Source organism: Salvelinus namaycush, chromosome 1 (assembly GCF_016432855.1).
Source record: "Salvelinus namaycush isolate Seneca chromosome 1, SaNama_1.0, whole genome shotgun sequence".
In the NCBI taxonomy this organism is placed as follows: domain Eukaryota; kingdom Metazoa; phylum Chordata; class Actinopteri; order Salmoniformes; family Salmonidae; genus Salvelinus; species Salvelinus namaycush.
The window spans coordinates 22,955,369-22,969,897 of record NC_052307.1 but is presented as its reverse complement, the minus strand read 5'-3'; the positions used below and the strand labels follow the sequence as shown (position 1 = coordinate 22,969,897).

General features: G+C 42.2%; 1 protein-coding gene across 1 annotated transcript in view; it reads right to left on the bottom strand.

Moving 5' to 3' along the window:
- Window positions 1–2,719: 2,719 nt before the first annotated feature.
- Window positions 2,720–14,529, bottom strand: part of LOC120051044 (hemicentin-1-like) — a 66,389-nt gene continuing 54,579 nt past the window's right edge. The window contains exons 69-80 of the mRNA XM_038997655.1: window positions 7,839–7,960; window positions 7,494–7,734; window positions 7,213–7,272; window positions 6,850–6,969; window positions 6,393–6,527; window positions 6,163–6,282; window positions 5,903–6,028; window positions 5,648–5,776; window positions 5,244–5,537; window positions 4,878–4,997; window positions 4,651–4,777; window positions 2,720–4,351 (exon numbers count right to left, since the gene is read on the bottom strand). Of these exons, the coding sequence (XP_038853583.1) occupies window positions 3,967–4,351; window positions 4,651–4,777; window positions 4,878–4,997; window positions 5,244–5,537; window positions 5,648–5,776; window positions 5,903–6,028; window positions 6,163–6,282; window positions 6,393–6,527; window positions 6,850–6,969; window positions 7,213–7,272; window positions 7,494–7,734; window positions 7,839–7,960 (1,979 nt within the window). The 3' untranslated portion in view covers window positions 2,720–3,966. The remainder of the gene's footprint in view (window positions 4,352–4,650; window positions 4,778–4,877; window positions 4,998–5,243; window positions 5,538–5,647; window positions 5,777–5,902; window positions 6,029–6,162; window positions 6,283–6,392; window positions 6,528–6,849; window positions 6,970–7,212; window positions 7,273–7,493; window positions 7,735–7,838; window positions 7,961–14,529) is intronic.

The following is a 14,529-nucleotide window of genomic DNA, read 5'->3' as shown; positions in this document are numbered from 1 at the left end:
ATTAGAAGAAAACAAAAATGTGTTACCAATTGAATGACATCTATTGCAGGATAAATCAATGTTAAGGTTTACATAGCTGGCCATATATGGATGTTCAATGTTAGGCTTCTTCTAACCCATCGCTTTCTACTACATATAATAGTACGATTAAATTATATCTTTACATGAAAAACCAAAGTATCAGAACTCCAGTCATTTCAATAAATGTTATACCTCTTAATCTTCAAGAATACGATTTGGAAATATGGAAGTATAGATTAGCCAAACTGTTTTACCTGAGCATAACCTCAAAGCAAAGGACTTATTAGCCAGCCGTACTCTGTTGTTTATGATTTTGTTGTCATGGAGGGCTGATTGGGCTCATTGATTTGAGTTAAAAATAATTGCTGCGCTCATGGAATGGCATGTTTTGAGCACTACTGAAAAGTGCTATTTACATGTGAATTATGAATGCCATATGCTGCATTTGCTATAGGCCTACTGTTTAAATTTTTGTTTTAACCATGCTATGAGGCTATACAGTGTTTGTTTACATTTACAATGTTTACAAACATTGGGAGAAAAACAAGCTTATATTTTGGGTTCTCGTGGAATGTGACAACTGAACTAAACTCATGAAGCATTTATAAGTTATATTCTTCAAGAATCAAGTCCAAAAATGGATGTAGCAACTACAGATTGCCCCTTTAAGTCTATCAAAAGTGTGCAAGTTTGAGCATGTGTCCATTAGGCCTATGGATTTTTTTTTTTATCAGCATGAATTAGATTGAGCAATAAAATCCCCACTTTTATTCCATAGGCTTGGATCCGCACTATGCAGCTGTTGCAAGAGCGCATTTTTCACTGGCTGTCCACTGGTTTAAAAAACAATGATTGATAGGCTGTTTTCTTTATATTTTGGTTGGGTCAGGGTGTGACTAGGGTGGATACGCTAGTTTTTGTATTGTCTAGGGTTTTTGTATTGTCTAGGGGTTTTGTATGTCTAGGTATTTGTATGTCTAGGTATTTGTATGTTTATGGTGGCCTGATATGGTTCCCAATCAGAGGCAGCTGTTTATCGTTGTCTCTGATTGGGGATCATATTTAGGTAGCCATTTCCCTTTGGTGTTTGTGGGTTCTTGTCTATGTGTAGTTGCCTGTCAGCACTCATTTGTATAGCGTCACTTGTTATTTTGGTTAGTTTGTTCAGTGTTCATTCTTATTATAAAGAAGAATGTACGCATACCACGCTGCGCCTTGGTCCGATTCGTATGACGAACGTGACAATACAAAAACTAGCGTATCCCCCTAGTCACACCCTGACCTAACCAAAATATAAAGAAAACAGAGATATCTCAGATCAGGGCGTGACATAGGCAGCTTAAACTTCTTGAATTCAACCATTATTGGGTGCAAATACACATTTATATTTGTGAACAACAACCACAATCCGTAAGGCATAAATATCTAAATGACAGAGCAGCAGTCTGATTCACATCAATGCGCTATGTAGATATCAATACGTGATATCCGTATCTGCGTAAGTTTCACAGCTACTGCCATCCTTACCTCCAAGCGTTTATTCAAATTGGATAATCTTTGGATCCCGACAGCAGTCGCACCATTAGCTTGGACTGTAGCCTACAAAAGCATATTCCTGCTTTTTTCCCGCGATCCGTCAAACACATTCTGTGTGTCATCATAGTGGTCTCTGACTTGTGCTCAGACTCGCTCAGGTGGAACAAATTTAAAAGTGCGCCTTTTTCAATTCTGATTTGAATGTCATTGAGAAAACAGAGAAGTGTCAAAGATTTTTTTTTGCAAACATCCTTTCTGAATTTAAAAGTAATCCTCAAAGTAATCTAGTTTTTCAAAAGTATCAGTAATCTGATTACAATGTTTTCGCTGGTAACATAACGATTACAGTTACAGTTTTTTGTGACCCCTTACATGTAATGGATTACATGTAATCCGTTACTCCCCAACCCTGCTGATATTCAGAGTTTAAATGGCCAAGTTGATTAGTCACAGGAATTAGGACTAATAAAGCCAATGCAACGGCCTGTTTTACAAACGGTGGTACTACAACATGGATCGGCATTCAAAATTCCATTGCGGGCCGACATGTTAGCTCGTGCTTACTGGGGTGTAGCCTGCCATCTTTTGGACATCTTTTTTTGGTGTTTTACAAACGGTAGGCTTACCATAGATGGGCATTCAAAATATGTAATTTCAGGCAGCACTGTAGCCCTCAGTAAGCACGGACTAACTGCGATGCCGTTTGGAAGGCTTTTTTTGGGGTAGAATGGTCGGCCTTGATTTCCACATCCACTGACATTGGTTTTTGGTCCGGTCTGGACCAAATCTGAACCAATCATAGATGTCTATGTTTGGTTCAGATTTTGTCCGGTCATAACATAGCTGTTAATAAATCACTTATTTCCAACTTTCATTCAGAACCGAAAATTAACCTTATTTCGATGTATGGAAAAGACGTATTTTTCAACATCTGGAAAAGATTCCTTTTCAACGTCCTGGAAAATATATGTTTTAAACATATGGAAAATACCTTTTCACCTTTCATTCAGAACCTACATTTGAACCAAACTTCAACCTCTGGAATATACATGGAGGGGGTGGCATTTTTTGGTATCGTCACGGGCAGCAGAACAGCAAAGACCAGCCTTGGAGGTAGTGCTGCAGGTAACTGAAACAGTCCAAATATAATTGTGTCATAAATGGCAAAGTTTAATTTCATTTTCTCATTGGTTGACTTACAGTTAAAACACATTTAACGTGCATTACTACCAATGACCAAAGCGGACAGTAATACACATTTTCCAAAATAGACATTTTTGGATGAATTTGATGGTTTTACAGGTGTATACAGTGACACTGAAATGTTGGTTAATTCATCACACAGCTAATAGAAGGGAGGGTGCAGTCGAAATTCTAAAGAAATGTACACTGCACTATTGCAGCCATGATTTTGCTGAGTTTGTTCAGCATGTTTAATTCACAAGTATATTGTGCATATTTTCTATTAATATTCGTCTGCTTCCTCTTTCCCTGTTTCACAAACACCCACTGGATGTGGTTCTTCACATTTTGGGGTGTGTGTGTGCATACTACTCACTGAGTATGCTTTTGGTTTAACAATAAATAGTTGTTGCTCAGCACGATGTCTTTGTTGCTTCCCTCCCTCTATGGTTTTTAACCATGGAATTTTGAAACGCATTTAGAAAGATGAATGGCTAAATCAGAATACTACAGCCTACAGACTAAACGTGATTAAGCAGAAAGGGACATTTTCTCTGATGTCCATGTTGTGGCCCTGCTAGTGGAGGCCAACTCCATTCAGCACAGAGTCCAATGAGAGCAATCAAACTCAAATGGTCTTCTACTTCCTGCTTAAGATGGTTTAGTCCAGGCCGGGGGAGGAAATGCTTTCTCATCCGTTTGTTCTTGTAACACAAACGCCATATGACTCACTGCTTCGATGAAGCTAAGGCCATAAACGTAAACACACTCAAGTACAGTACATTCAGAATAGCACCTTATAGCTGATTCATGTGACAACAATGACTTAAAAGAATAGGAAAACACGAGATAAAATAATGTTGACAAACCTGTAGCATTTTCACAATATAAATAGCTGCACGCCATTCTAATGCTATAGGACCATCTTTGGCATGTTCATTGTGATAAATCCAACAAAACAGAACAGATTTTGACTAAACCATGTCCTCACAGTTTAAGATCCATTTCAATACAGTTTACATTGTACCACAGATAAGGGTCCAAATATCAGTGAAATCCTTAGTGATAATACTGTTTGCCTTGTCTCATGATTAGTGCGTCCTTGGCTTGGCTTGGTTGGCATGCTCGTTCTCCCAGGCCGGGGGCCTGATTCTACAGAGATTGAGGAAGGGGACAGGGGCATTTTAGGGGAAAACAGTCAGTTCCACCCTCCAGCTGAGGGGGGGCTCAGTAGGGGTATCTAGAGATGGAGATGTAGATGATGAAGATGCTCTGGTATGTGATGCGGCCCTGTGTGGAGAGGGTGGTGGCCTGCACCCTCAAACGCACCAGGCCTGGCATCTGCAGGGGCCGTAGGGTGAAGATGATGCCCCTTCCTGCCTCATCCCTGATGCCAAATATCTGGCCCCCTGCCCCCGGATCCCCCTCACTACCCTGCTCCAGGATGGTGAAGGATGTTCTCTCCTGCAACACCCCCACCTCAGAGAAGGCCGACAGGCGCACCACATTGTGATTGGCTAGGATGCCGAGGGGGAGGGTCAGCAGCTTGTACTGGAGTAGCAGAGGGGAACCTCCAGAAGCACAGTCCCAAGAGCAGGGTCTGTAGCACGTCCTGCCATGGAGAAAGAAGAGTCAACTGTTACACTTCCAGAGGTACTGATACTGTTGTCAGCTGGCTCTAAAGTTCAGTGACACATACAATACATACCTACTGTACACAACAACCAATTCATGGTTTTGTGGCATCAATGGTCAGTGACTTATTACATACATAGCTAACTACACAAAAAATGACTATGGTTGTGTGATAAGTAACTACGGTAACTACAATATTACAAAAATACCCAGGAAACAGTCTGTCTAACTAGCCACACATTGCAACACACAGTGGTGTTGATTGAGGCCCCTTACCCTGGGCTCCCTCCTTTCTGATAGGATGCAGGGCAGGGCGTGTCCAGACACTGATGTCCTCCACGAGTGTTGAAGCACATCTGGTTGTGTCCACACTGGATGCCTTGTACTGCACACTCATCAATGTCTGCAAGCATCAGAAAGGAAACTCAGTACCTGGGTATGTTCTTGACAATGCAAACCCAGTTGTGATGGGTGGTTATGTGAATTGTATGTTTTCTCCATACCTTTACAGCTCCTGCCGTTGGGTAAGAGCTGGTAGCCTGTAGGACAGAGGCACTGGAAACTGCCTATTGTGTTTCGGCACTCATGTTGGCACGGCTTCCTCAGCAAGCACTCATCCACATCTGTACAGAGATCAATGGCATGATGAGGTAAGCACCAGTGGTACCAGATTAAAGTCCCTTGCTTGTGGCCTTTGCTTACAGACGTTCAAGGAAAATGAGAAACTTCTTCTCCATCTTGTCCACAAACACAGATGCCAATTAGATGACAGAACCAAAGTGCCCTTGGTGGTTTGGGTTATTTAATAACATCTTTATATTGGGAAATACTTCCAAAGGGACTTCTACTTTAGGGGGAGCAACACTCACCGACACATGTGCCATCTCGGTTGGTGTAGCCTATGGGGCAGCTCTGTCTGGTGATGCGGGATACCCCATGATGCCGTGAGAGGATGGGCCTACCGAGCGATGACACCAGCTGTGGGCGCAGTCTTTCCCTGATGCGGGTACCGTTGGAGAAGGCCTGTCCTCTCTCTAGGCCAGCACAGGAGCGCCCATCCCCCAGTAACACAGTGCCTGGTGGGCAGAGGCACCGGAAGCTGCCTGGCACGTTACGGCACTGGTGGGCACATGGACTCGGCGTCTGTAGGCACTCATCAACGTCTGAAAGGCAAAACAAGACTCAGACACTACACTTAGAACAACATTTTATTAAACAGTAGCATATTGTTTTGTGTAGTAAAACATGACTATGCCAAAATGAAGCGTCTTACCCAGGCATGGACGGCCCACCCCCTGGGACTGATAACCTCTAGGGCAGACACAGCCGTACCCCCCAATGGTGTTCTGACAGATCTGGCTGTAGCGGCACATGTGGCTCCCATCCTGGCACTCGTCCACATCTGTGACACAAAACGTTGGTAAACACAGGGCTTAATGTGAGGGGCATCATTCTCATGGCACAAAGCTGTACCTGCATGCAACAACAGTCAGAGTAACAGACGCATTAATTATGAATGGCATCATACCCACACAGGCCCCATTCTCTCCCATTCTCATGCCAGCTGGGCAGCTGTCGAAACACTGGTAGCCTCCCTCTGTGTTGCGGCACTGCTGGTGAGCTGGGCACACATTCCTGCTGCACTCGTTGATGTCTGTTTATAAACAAGCATAAAGGGTTTGAGATTCCATAAGTTAACTGCTTCCATAACTTACAGTTTACTGCTTCCTGGTGTGAAACATTTGATTCTGTTGAAAATATCATCAGTGAGCCGCAGGTACCACTGACCTAGACAGCGGTGCCCAGAGAGCTGGTAGCCAGGGTTGCAGACACAGCGGAAGGAGCCCAGGGTGTTCAGACACTGCTGCTGACACGGAGAGAGAGACGACTCCTGGCACTCATCCACATCTGAAACACACACCACAGCTCTAACTCTGTTACTAATATGCCTTATACAGTTGATGAGCGGCTGAAAGAAAATCCAAAACAAACTTTTCATTTGTTGTGAATAGACTTGCCTTCACAGCTGGTTCCCATGGCGCTGGGCTTGAACCCTGGGCCACATTTAGCCTGGCAGCGGTACGTGCCGACCGTGTTCACACACTGCTGGTTGTAGTGGCACATGTGGGAACCCTGGGCACATTCATCAATATCTGCAGAGAGGTACCACAAATGTGAAGTGAAACATAAGAACACTGTCTACAATAACAGTGTTTATACATTCACAGCGATACCATCAGTTCAGATAATCTCAGAACCAGATAGTGTGCACTAGCTATCTGACTATTTAAATGAATGTAAATATTTATATTTTTCTATCTGTCACAATAGATTGCCTTCTAAAGCTTACAAATCAACATGATACCAGAGCCATATACAGACAGATCACCTAATGTAATGACATATCTAAATAGGAGACATAAAATGGTGTGATAAAGTGTGCAGCATTCATTGAGAATGTTTCCTGTGGCTGACCTTGGCATGTGTTGGTCTTTGGAGAGATGGTGAAGCCGGAGGGACAGGCACAGGAAAAGCCACCCATCACATTGTTGCAGGAATGAGAGCAGGGCGATTCTGCAGCACATTCATCCTCATCTAACGATTCAACAGTTACAGTTTATTAAGATTTTCTGCATGAGTTCATTGTATTGTAATACTTTGTAATTGTATTGTTGTAATACATTATTATTACACTGCAATACAAAATATGATTGGTCAATCCAAAAAGGGTATTTGGAATATTTTCATTTCAACAATTTTCTACGGTATACATTGTTTGTTTTTTTTAGCTTATTTTTTATTTTAAATCACAGAAGGCAAAAGTATACAAAAACATACCAGCACAGTAAGAGGCTGTATCCAGGACAAAACCTTTCGGGCATGTTTCTCCATCACCATCTAAAAATACAGAGCACCACCTTAAGTCTATGAACCGATTAAATTGAAACTTACATTTAAACAACTACAATGACAAAAATGCAACATGTTTGCTACAGTACATCAGTTTAAAGTCAAGTGTTAGTCTGTCTTGTGTTAGTCTGTCTTGTGTTAGTCTGTCTTGTGTTAGTCTGTCTTGTGTTAGTCTGTCTTGTGTTAGTCTGTCTTGTGTTTGCACTGACCTGGTAGGAGTAATGAGGCTGTCATCTGGAAGTCCAAACTGAGAGTGAATATGCTGTAGATGGCACTCATCTGGGACACCTTAAGCAGCTGCAACAGGGGCCCCTGGCGCTCCTCTCGGCCCTCGTAGATGATGGAGTGGTTACAGCGCAGCACCATGGGACCGCCTGCTCTCTGATGGGCCTGGGACGACCACGAGTACAGCTGCCCTGGTCCCATCTGCACGTATGACTCATCAAACTCCTCCAGGACACAAAGCAATCATCATATTAGAGATAGAGTGTCATGGTTAGTCACGGTCAGGGACTTGAGCTGGCTTTAGAATGAGAGTGTTAGTCATTACACACCTGCAGATTGAGATGGGAGGTTGATAATGTTGGAGGGACAAAGCCATTGATAACGATGTCCATGAGGAGAACCCCCTCTGAGTCCAGACCTCTGGCTACATGTGTTACCCGAAGGCTCTCTCCTGGTTACACACACACACAAACAGAACATTCAGATACAGCATGGATTAATACAAATACAAAAAAACTTGTTTTGAACACATAACTATGTCATGTGTCATAACAGCTGACATAACATGGCCATAACTGTCATGACCCATATATTTACATCTGTTGTGATATATATTGCATTATTTTATGGCTGGTTATGACACTTACATTAGTGTCAAAACCCAAATTTATTCAAATTAGAATTTTCCCTGCCAAGAAGTTAACTTTCGTTTGAAAATCTCTCTTAAATCCTTTGTTTTGATGTAATGAATGCTTTACAGTCATGTTGTTTTCATCATATTTTAAATAAGTTGCAGAAAATACACTTTATGACACAGTCATGAAGCATTATAACATCCTGTGTCACTTTACTTGGACTAAGAAAGTACACTTTGACACTGTCATGAAGCATTATGACCATCATAATCATATATGCCAGATGGGCATGTACGTGATAGGCCTTTATATCAGTCATCAGTCAAAAAGAGGGTGTCTGGTCCTGCTCCTGAAATCTGTTCCTGCATTCATCTCAGTCATCAGCAACAGAGCATTGGGGTAAGCTGCATGTCTGACATCGATGTGTACACAATTACAATAATTTAGCAGGTAAAAAAAAGATTTATATATACGTTTTGACACTTATGTAGGTGTCATAACCATCAAATAATGCAATTGTCAGGTTATGACAAGTTATGTCAGCTGTTATGACATGGTTATGACCGTGTCATAATGTATTATGACGCTGGGTGTCAAGTAAAGCGTTTCCTAGTATACCATATAGCTTATGTTTTATTCAATTCCTTTTTGCAATACAACCCAATGAGAAGGAAAGTAAAAAACAACATAAGGTTGCAAAGAATGATATTTGTGATGAACTGGACAGTATTAAAGTGATACTGAATATATGGTGTTTGGCTCCGTCCAACAGCACTTCATGCTTTTGGTTCAGCCTTTTCCACAGCGCTAAATGTTTCATTTACGTATGAAAGCATAGAAAACAAATGTCAGCACACAAACCATACACATCCCAATGACAAAAATACTTGACAACAATACAACCAAATTGAGCGTATGGGAAACGCGTGAGGGTGAATGACGAGACAACATTTTACCTTATAAACTTCTTTGGATCCAAACATGTCATACTCTGATCAAAAATAAAATAAATACTAAATACTTAAAATTCTTTCCCATACATGAAAGTCTGCCTTGGGAAATAAAGAGGATTCTTATAGGTTTCAAAGGATGGCGTAAACCATTGCTTTACTAAGGCTTGTTTAACTGGGGCTACATGGAAAATATTTTAGCTGTTGTGAAGACGGTGTACTCTTATGCACATCGAATTTCCTCAGATCATTTCTGTGGAATACCAGACAGAGGCATACAGCATCACTTTTCACATAGGAATGGGAATGACTAATGCTGGAACACAATGTGACTTCGTTGTAGTAAATTAAGCACAGACCAAATACATGCAAATATTGAAACATTGCTGTTTCCAGTCAATTTTATCTGTGGGAAACAGCTACTCTCTGTGTGCATTTCTCTTTGAAAAATCATCCTCCACATCTACTACATTTGACCTGTAACTAGTATACACTCAGGCTCTTATAAGACACCCACTGTGAATTTGTCATCCTGTCTGCTTTTCACCTTGCTCTGACTTCCCGCTCCTGATTATTAGTCTATACTTCTACCCACTTGATAAACTTTAAGTGTGCCTTGTCCTACAAAATGGTCCACCCACACAGACAGTGTGGTGAAGAAGGCGCAACAGCACCTCTTCAACCTCAGGAGGCTGAAGAAAATTTGGCTTGGCTCCTAAAACCTTCAAACTTTTACAGATGCACAATTGAGAGCATCCTGTCGGGCTGTATCGCCACCTGGTACGGCAACTGCACCGCCCACAACCGCAGGGCTCTTCAGAGGGTGGTGCGGTCTGCACAACGGATCACGGGGGGCTAACTACCTGCCCTCCATAACACCTACAGCACCTGATGTCACAGGAAGGCCAAAAAGATCAAGGACAACAACCACCCAAGCCACTGCCTGTTCACCCTGCTACCATCCAGAAGGCGAGGTCAGTACAGGTGCATCAAAGCTGGGACCGAGACTGAAAAACAGCTTCTATCTCAATGCCATCAGACCGTTAAACAGTCATCTGCCTACATACAGACTTGAAATCATTGGCCACTTTAAAACATGGAACACTAGTCACTTTAATAATATTTACATATCTTGCATTACTCATCTCATGTATATACTGTATTCTATATTATCTATTGCATCTTAGCCTATGCCGCTCTGTCATTGCCAATCCATATAAAATCTTATTCCATTCCTTTACTTAGATGTGTGTGTATTAGATATTTGTTGTGGAATTGTTAGATATTACTTGTTAGATATTGCTGCACTGTCGGAACTAGAAGCACAAACATTTTGCTACACTCGTAAAACCATCTGCTAAACATGTGTACGTGACCAATTACATTTGTTTTGGAAATTTTTTACAAGCTTATCACCTTTTTGTACCATGAAAACCATTTATTCTTACAACTAATTCATGACTTTCGGATTACTCAGTGAGATGTATCTTCTGTACTGTCTGCCAATTGACCTGCTAGCTCGGATATGTCTATTACTAGGACACGTCTGTCTAACTGAACAGGTAAGGACAGCCTTGTAATGGCATCAGGATAATTAAGGTACAATGAATGTAATACCTGTGAATTGCAATATGATGAGCTATTTGCAGCATTTACACAATGATTTAGCACTTTGTTTAGGCCACTATAGTCTGCTCTGCAAGCTCCACATTCTAGTCCAGTAAATAAATTATACAAATAATACTTTTCATGATATGGAAGGAGCTCCACCCAGATAATACATGACATATTTTACAGTAAGCAATTTGTTAAAAAAGTAAATTATACTGTACAGGTTCAGCTTGAATACTTTTTCCCGTTGCTGTGTAACTCCAGCGATCAATTCTATTGATCGGATTAACGAGATTAATAAAGCACTTGCTATATACAATTTCATTTGTCTAAACTCACACAATCTATTCCATTGTACCACCAGAATGTCAAATAAGCAGGAAGAAGCAAAATCCCAGATGCCAGTGAGTCTTGTAGTCACAAAAAAAGACAGTAACTGTCACTACAATTTCACAGATCACAGAGAGATATGTACTGTATAAACTGAAATGAGAGCAATTCACAACATTGTTCAGTGGAAGCTGCTGTAATGGAGTAAATGGAATGGCATCAAACACATGGAAACCATCCCCTTTGTGTCCAGAGCCTGGAGCCCTTCTCTCCTTCCTCCAGCCTCCTGTGCTGTATGACCCAGGCCTCCTCCAGCACATGTTCCTTCTCCTCCTCTGTGACACCGTAGAGGATGTTGAAGTGAGTCCTGTTCTGCATCTGGATGTCAGCGAAGCTCCCACCACAGTCGTCATCTGGGACAAGGTCATGTTGGCGCCGTTGTCCAGAACGCGTCCCACTCCGGTGTGGCCGACCACTCCTAGGTCCCCCTCCAGCAGGTCAGGCTTGATGAAGTAGTGAGTATCCAGAACGCCCACCATGAAGTGCAGGCCTGACAGGTAGACTGCGTGGTTTAGGACTGCTGCCACACGCAGGCTGTCCTCGCTAGCAACCCCAATGATTTCGGAGATGACGACATCATCTCTGATGGCAAACTTGACGCCCTTACTAAAGATGGAGGAGACGCCCCCAGCTGACCACTCACCTTACTCATAGGCAGCCGGTCCAGAGTGATTAAGTTCTTCAGGTGTTTCTGCAACTCACACTGAATACCCAACAGAATCTTACTAGGGTCCCAGTCTTGTGTCTTGGTTTGAGTTCTAATCATTGCATAGGTTTGCTCCATACTCTCCACCTCTGGCTTGGGATAACCAGGGACAACATTGTGGAGCTGAAACCCAAACAGTTGCAACCAACTGCTAATATCTGTAGTGAACTTGGAGACATCCTGTAACTCTCCAACAGCGTAGCGGTTGTTGAAGGAGTAGAGGTTGAAAGAATTGGGGCTGATGCTGAGCTCCATCCACAGGTTATGGTTGGGAGTGGTCCACCTCCCAGCCACCACATCATAGTCCCTCTTCCCCAGGTGCACCAGATTGGTTAGCGGGTCATAGAGACCGCCCTGGAACCCGATGATCAGCTAAAAGGAGAGTTTGAGTCTTGGTAAATGTCTCTGTAAGTGGTGTAGAGCATCTCCTTGACAATGTGTCCTTGGCTACTGAAGATGGCCAGTGGTGTGCCAGAGTTATCACAGGCTACGTAGTATTCCTCCCCGCTGCTTAGCTCTATGGCGATGAGGTGGTGTCCCTGCAGGTCATAGTAGAGGGAAGTGATCTCAGAGCTGGAGTGGTTGAACATGTCGGTCACCCTGGTAGGTTTGGTCAGGCCAGCATAGAAGAACTGCAGCTGTGAGCCGTCACGGGTCCTACCTAGGCCGTTATAGCGGTAGTGAACACTCCTCTCCGACACTGTCAGTTGGAGCTGTAATCAAACATGACATTGCCCCGCAGGCGAAGAAAGCCATCTTCATCCGTACTGAATTTCTCAGTCTTGTTATGCGGTCTTGTAAGTTGTAGTGCAACGGCATTAGTCTGGCACTGTTGCCATGAATCAGTCAATTAATGCTGAGGTCGTAACTATAAGCTGACTATCAGCATCATACTTGTATGAGTAGCGTGTGATGTTATCCACACCGGTCCTGATCAGCGGAGGCTGGTGGGATGAGCTATTGGAGGACGAGCTTATTGTAGTGGCTGAAATGGAATAAATGGAACAGAGTCAAACATGGTTTCCATATGTTTGATACCGTTCCATTTAAACCATTACAATGAGCCCATCCTCCTATAGCTCCTCCCCCAAGCCTCCACTGATCCTGATGTCACGGATAATGATGCGACCCATTTTATCATACTGCACTAGACTTCAGGATCTCATACTGGACCTCCATCACTTGTCCGTTGGCATTAGATATCTTACTGTGCTTCATGATGTGTGATCACTGAGGTAATAGTTCATGAAACTGAATTTCCCAAACTGTTCAATCCTTCCAGGCACGTCAACATAATGGTTAAGGTCAATGGGAAGAGAAGTTTCATTGATCATGGCCTGCATGCTAGTGACACGGTAGTTATTATTGCTGTAGTCAAATCTGCTAATCACCAGACCCTCCACACTAAACCTATAGATCTGTCTCCCAACCAGAGGACCTGGCCGTCTGTAGAGGATGGTGCACATGAAGCCCTGGTTCATGAGGTTGTGGTCTTCACCCCCCTCCCCCTGGAGATCCTTACGACTTTTTCCACATTTTGCTAGGTTACAGCCTGAATTTAAAATGGATTCAATAGAGATTTTTGGGGGTCACTGGCCTACACACAATACCCCATAAGTTCAAAGTGAAATAATGTTTTTTTTTTTTTTAGTTTACAAGCTGAATGTCTTGAGTCAATAACTATTCAACCCCTTTGTTATGGCAAAGCTTAATAAGTTCAGAAGTACAACTTTGCTTAACAAGTCACATAATAAGTTGCATGGAATCACTGTGTGTAATAATAGTGTTTAACATTATTTTTGAATGATTACCTCATCTCTGTACCCCACACATACAGATAATTTTAAGGTCCCTCAGTTGAGCAGTGCATTTCAAACACAGATTCAACCACAAAGACCAGGGTTTTCCAATGCCTCTCAAAGAAGGGCACCTATTGATAGATGGGTAAAAAAAAGAGACATTGAATATTTCTTTCCACATTAGGAAGTTATTCATTACACTTTGGATGGTGTATCAATACACCCAGTCACTGCTGTAAAGATAGTTTAATGGCTGTGATAGGAGAAAACTGAGGATGGATCACCAACACTGTAGTTACTCCATAATACTAACCTAATTGACAGAGTGAAAAGAAGGAAGCATGTACAGAATAAAAATATTCCAAAACATGCATCCTGTTTGCAACATGACAGTAAAGTAATACTGCAAAAAATGTGGCAAAGCAATTCACTTTTTATCCTTCACACAAAGTGTTATGTTTGAGGCAAATCCAATACGACACATTACTAATTACCACTCTCCATATGTTCAAGCATAGTGGTGGCTGCATCATGTTATGGATATGCTTGTAATAGTAAAGGACTGGGGAGTTTTTCAGGATAAAAAAATAAATGAAACGGAGCTAAGCACAGTTACAATCCTAGAGGATAACCTGGTTCTGTCTGCTTTCCACCAGACACTGGGAAATTAATTCACCTTTCAGCAGGACATTAGCCTAAAACACAAGGTCAAATCTTCACTGGAGTTGCTTACCATGAAGACAGTGAAAGTTCCTGAGTGGCCGAGTTACAGTTTTGACTTAAATCTACTTGAAAATCTATGGCAAGACTTGAAAATGGTTGTCCAGCAATGATCAACAACCAATTTGACTGAGCTTGAAGAATTTTTAAAAGAATAATGGGCAAATGTTGCACAATCCAGCTCTTAGAGACTTACCACTGTAATCGCA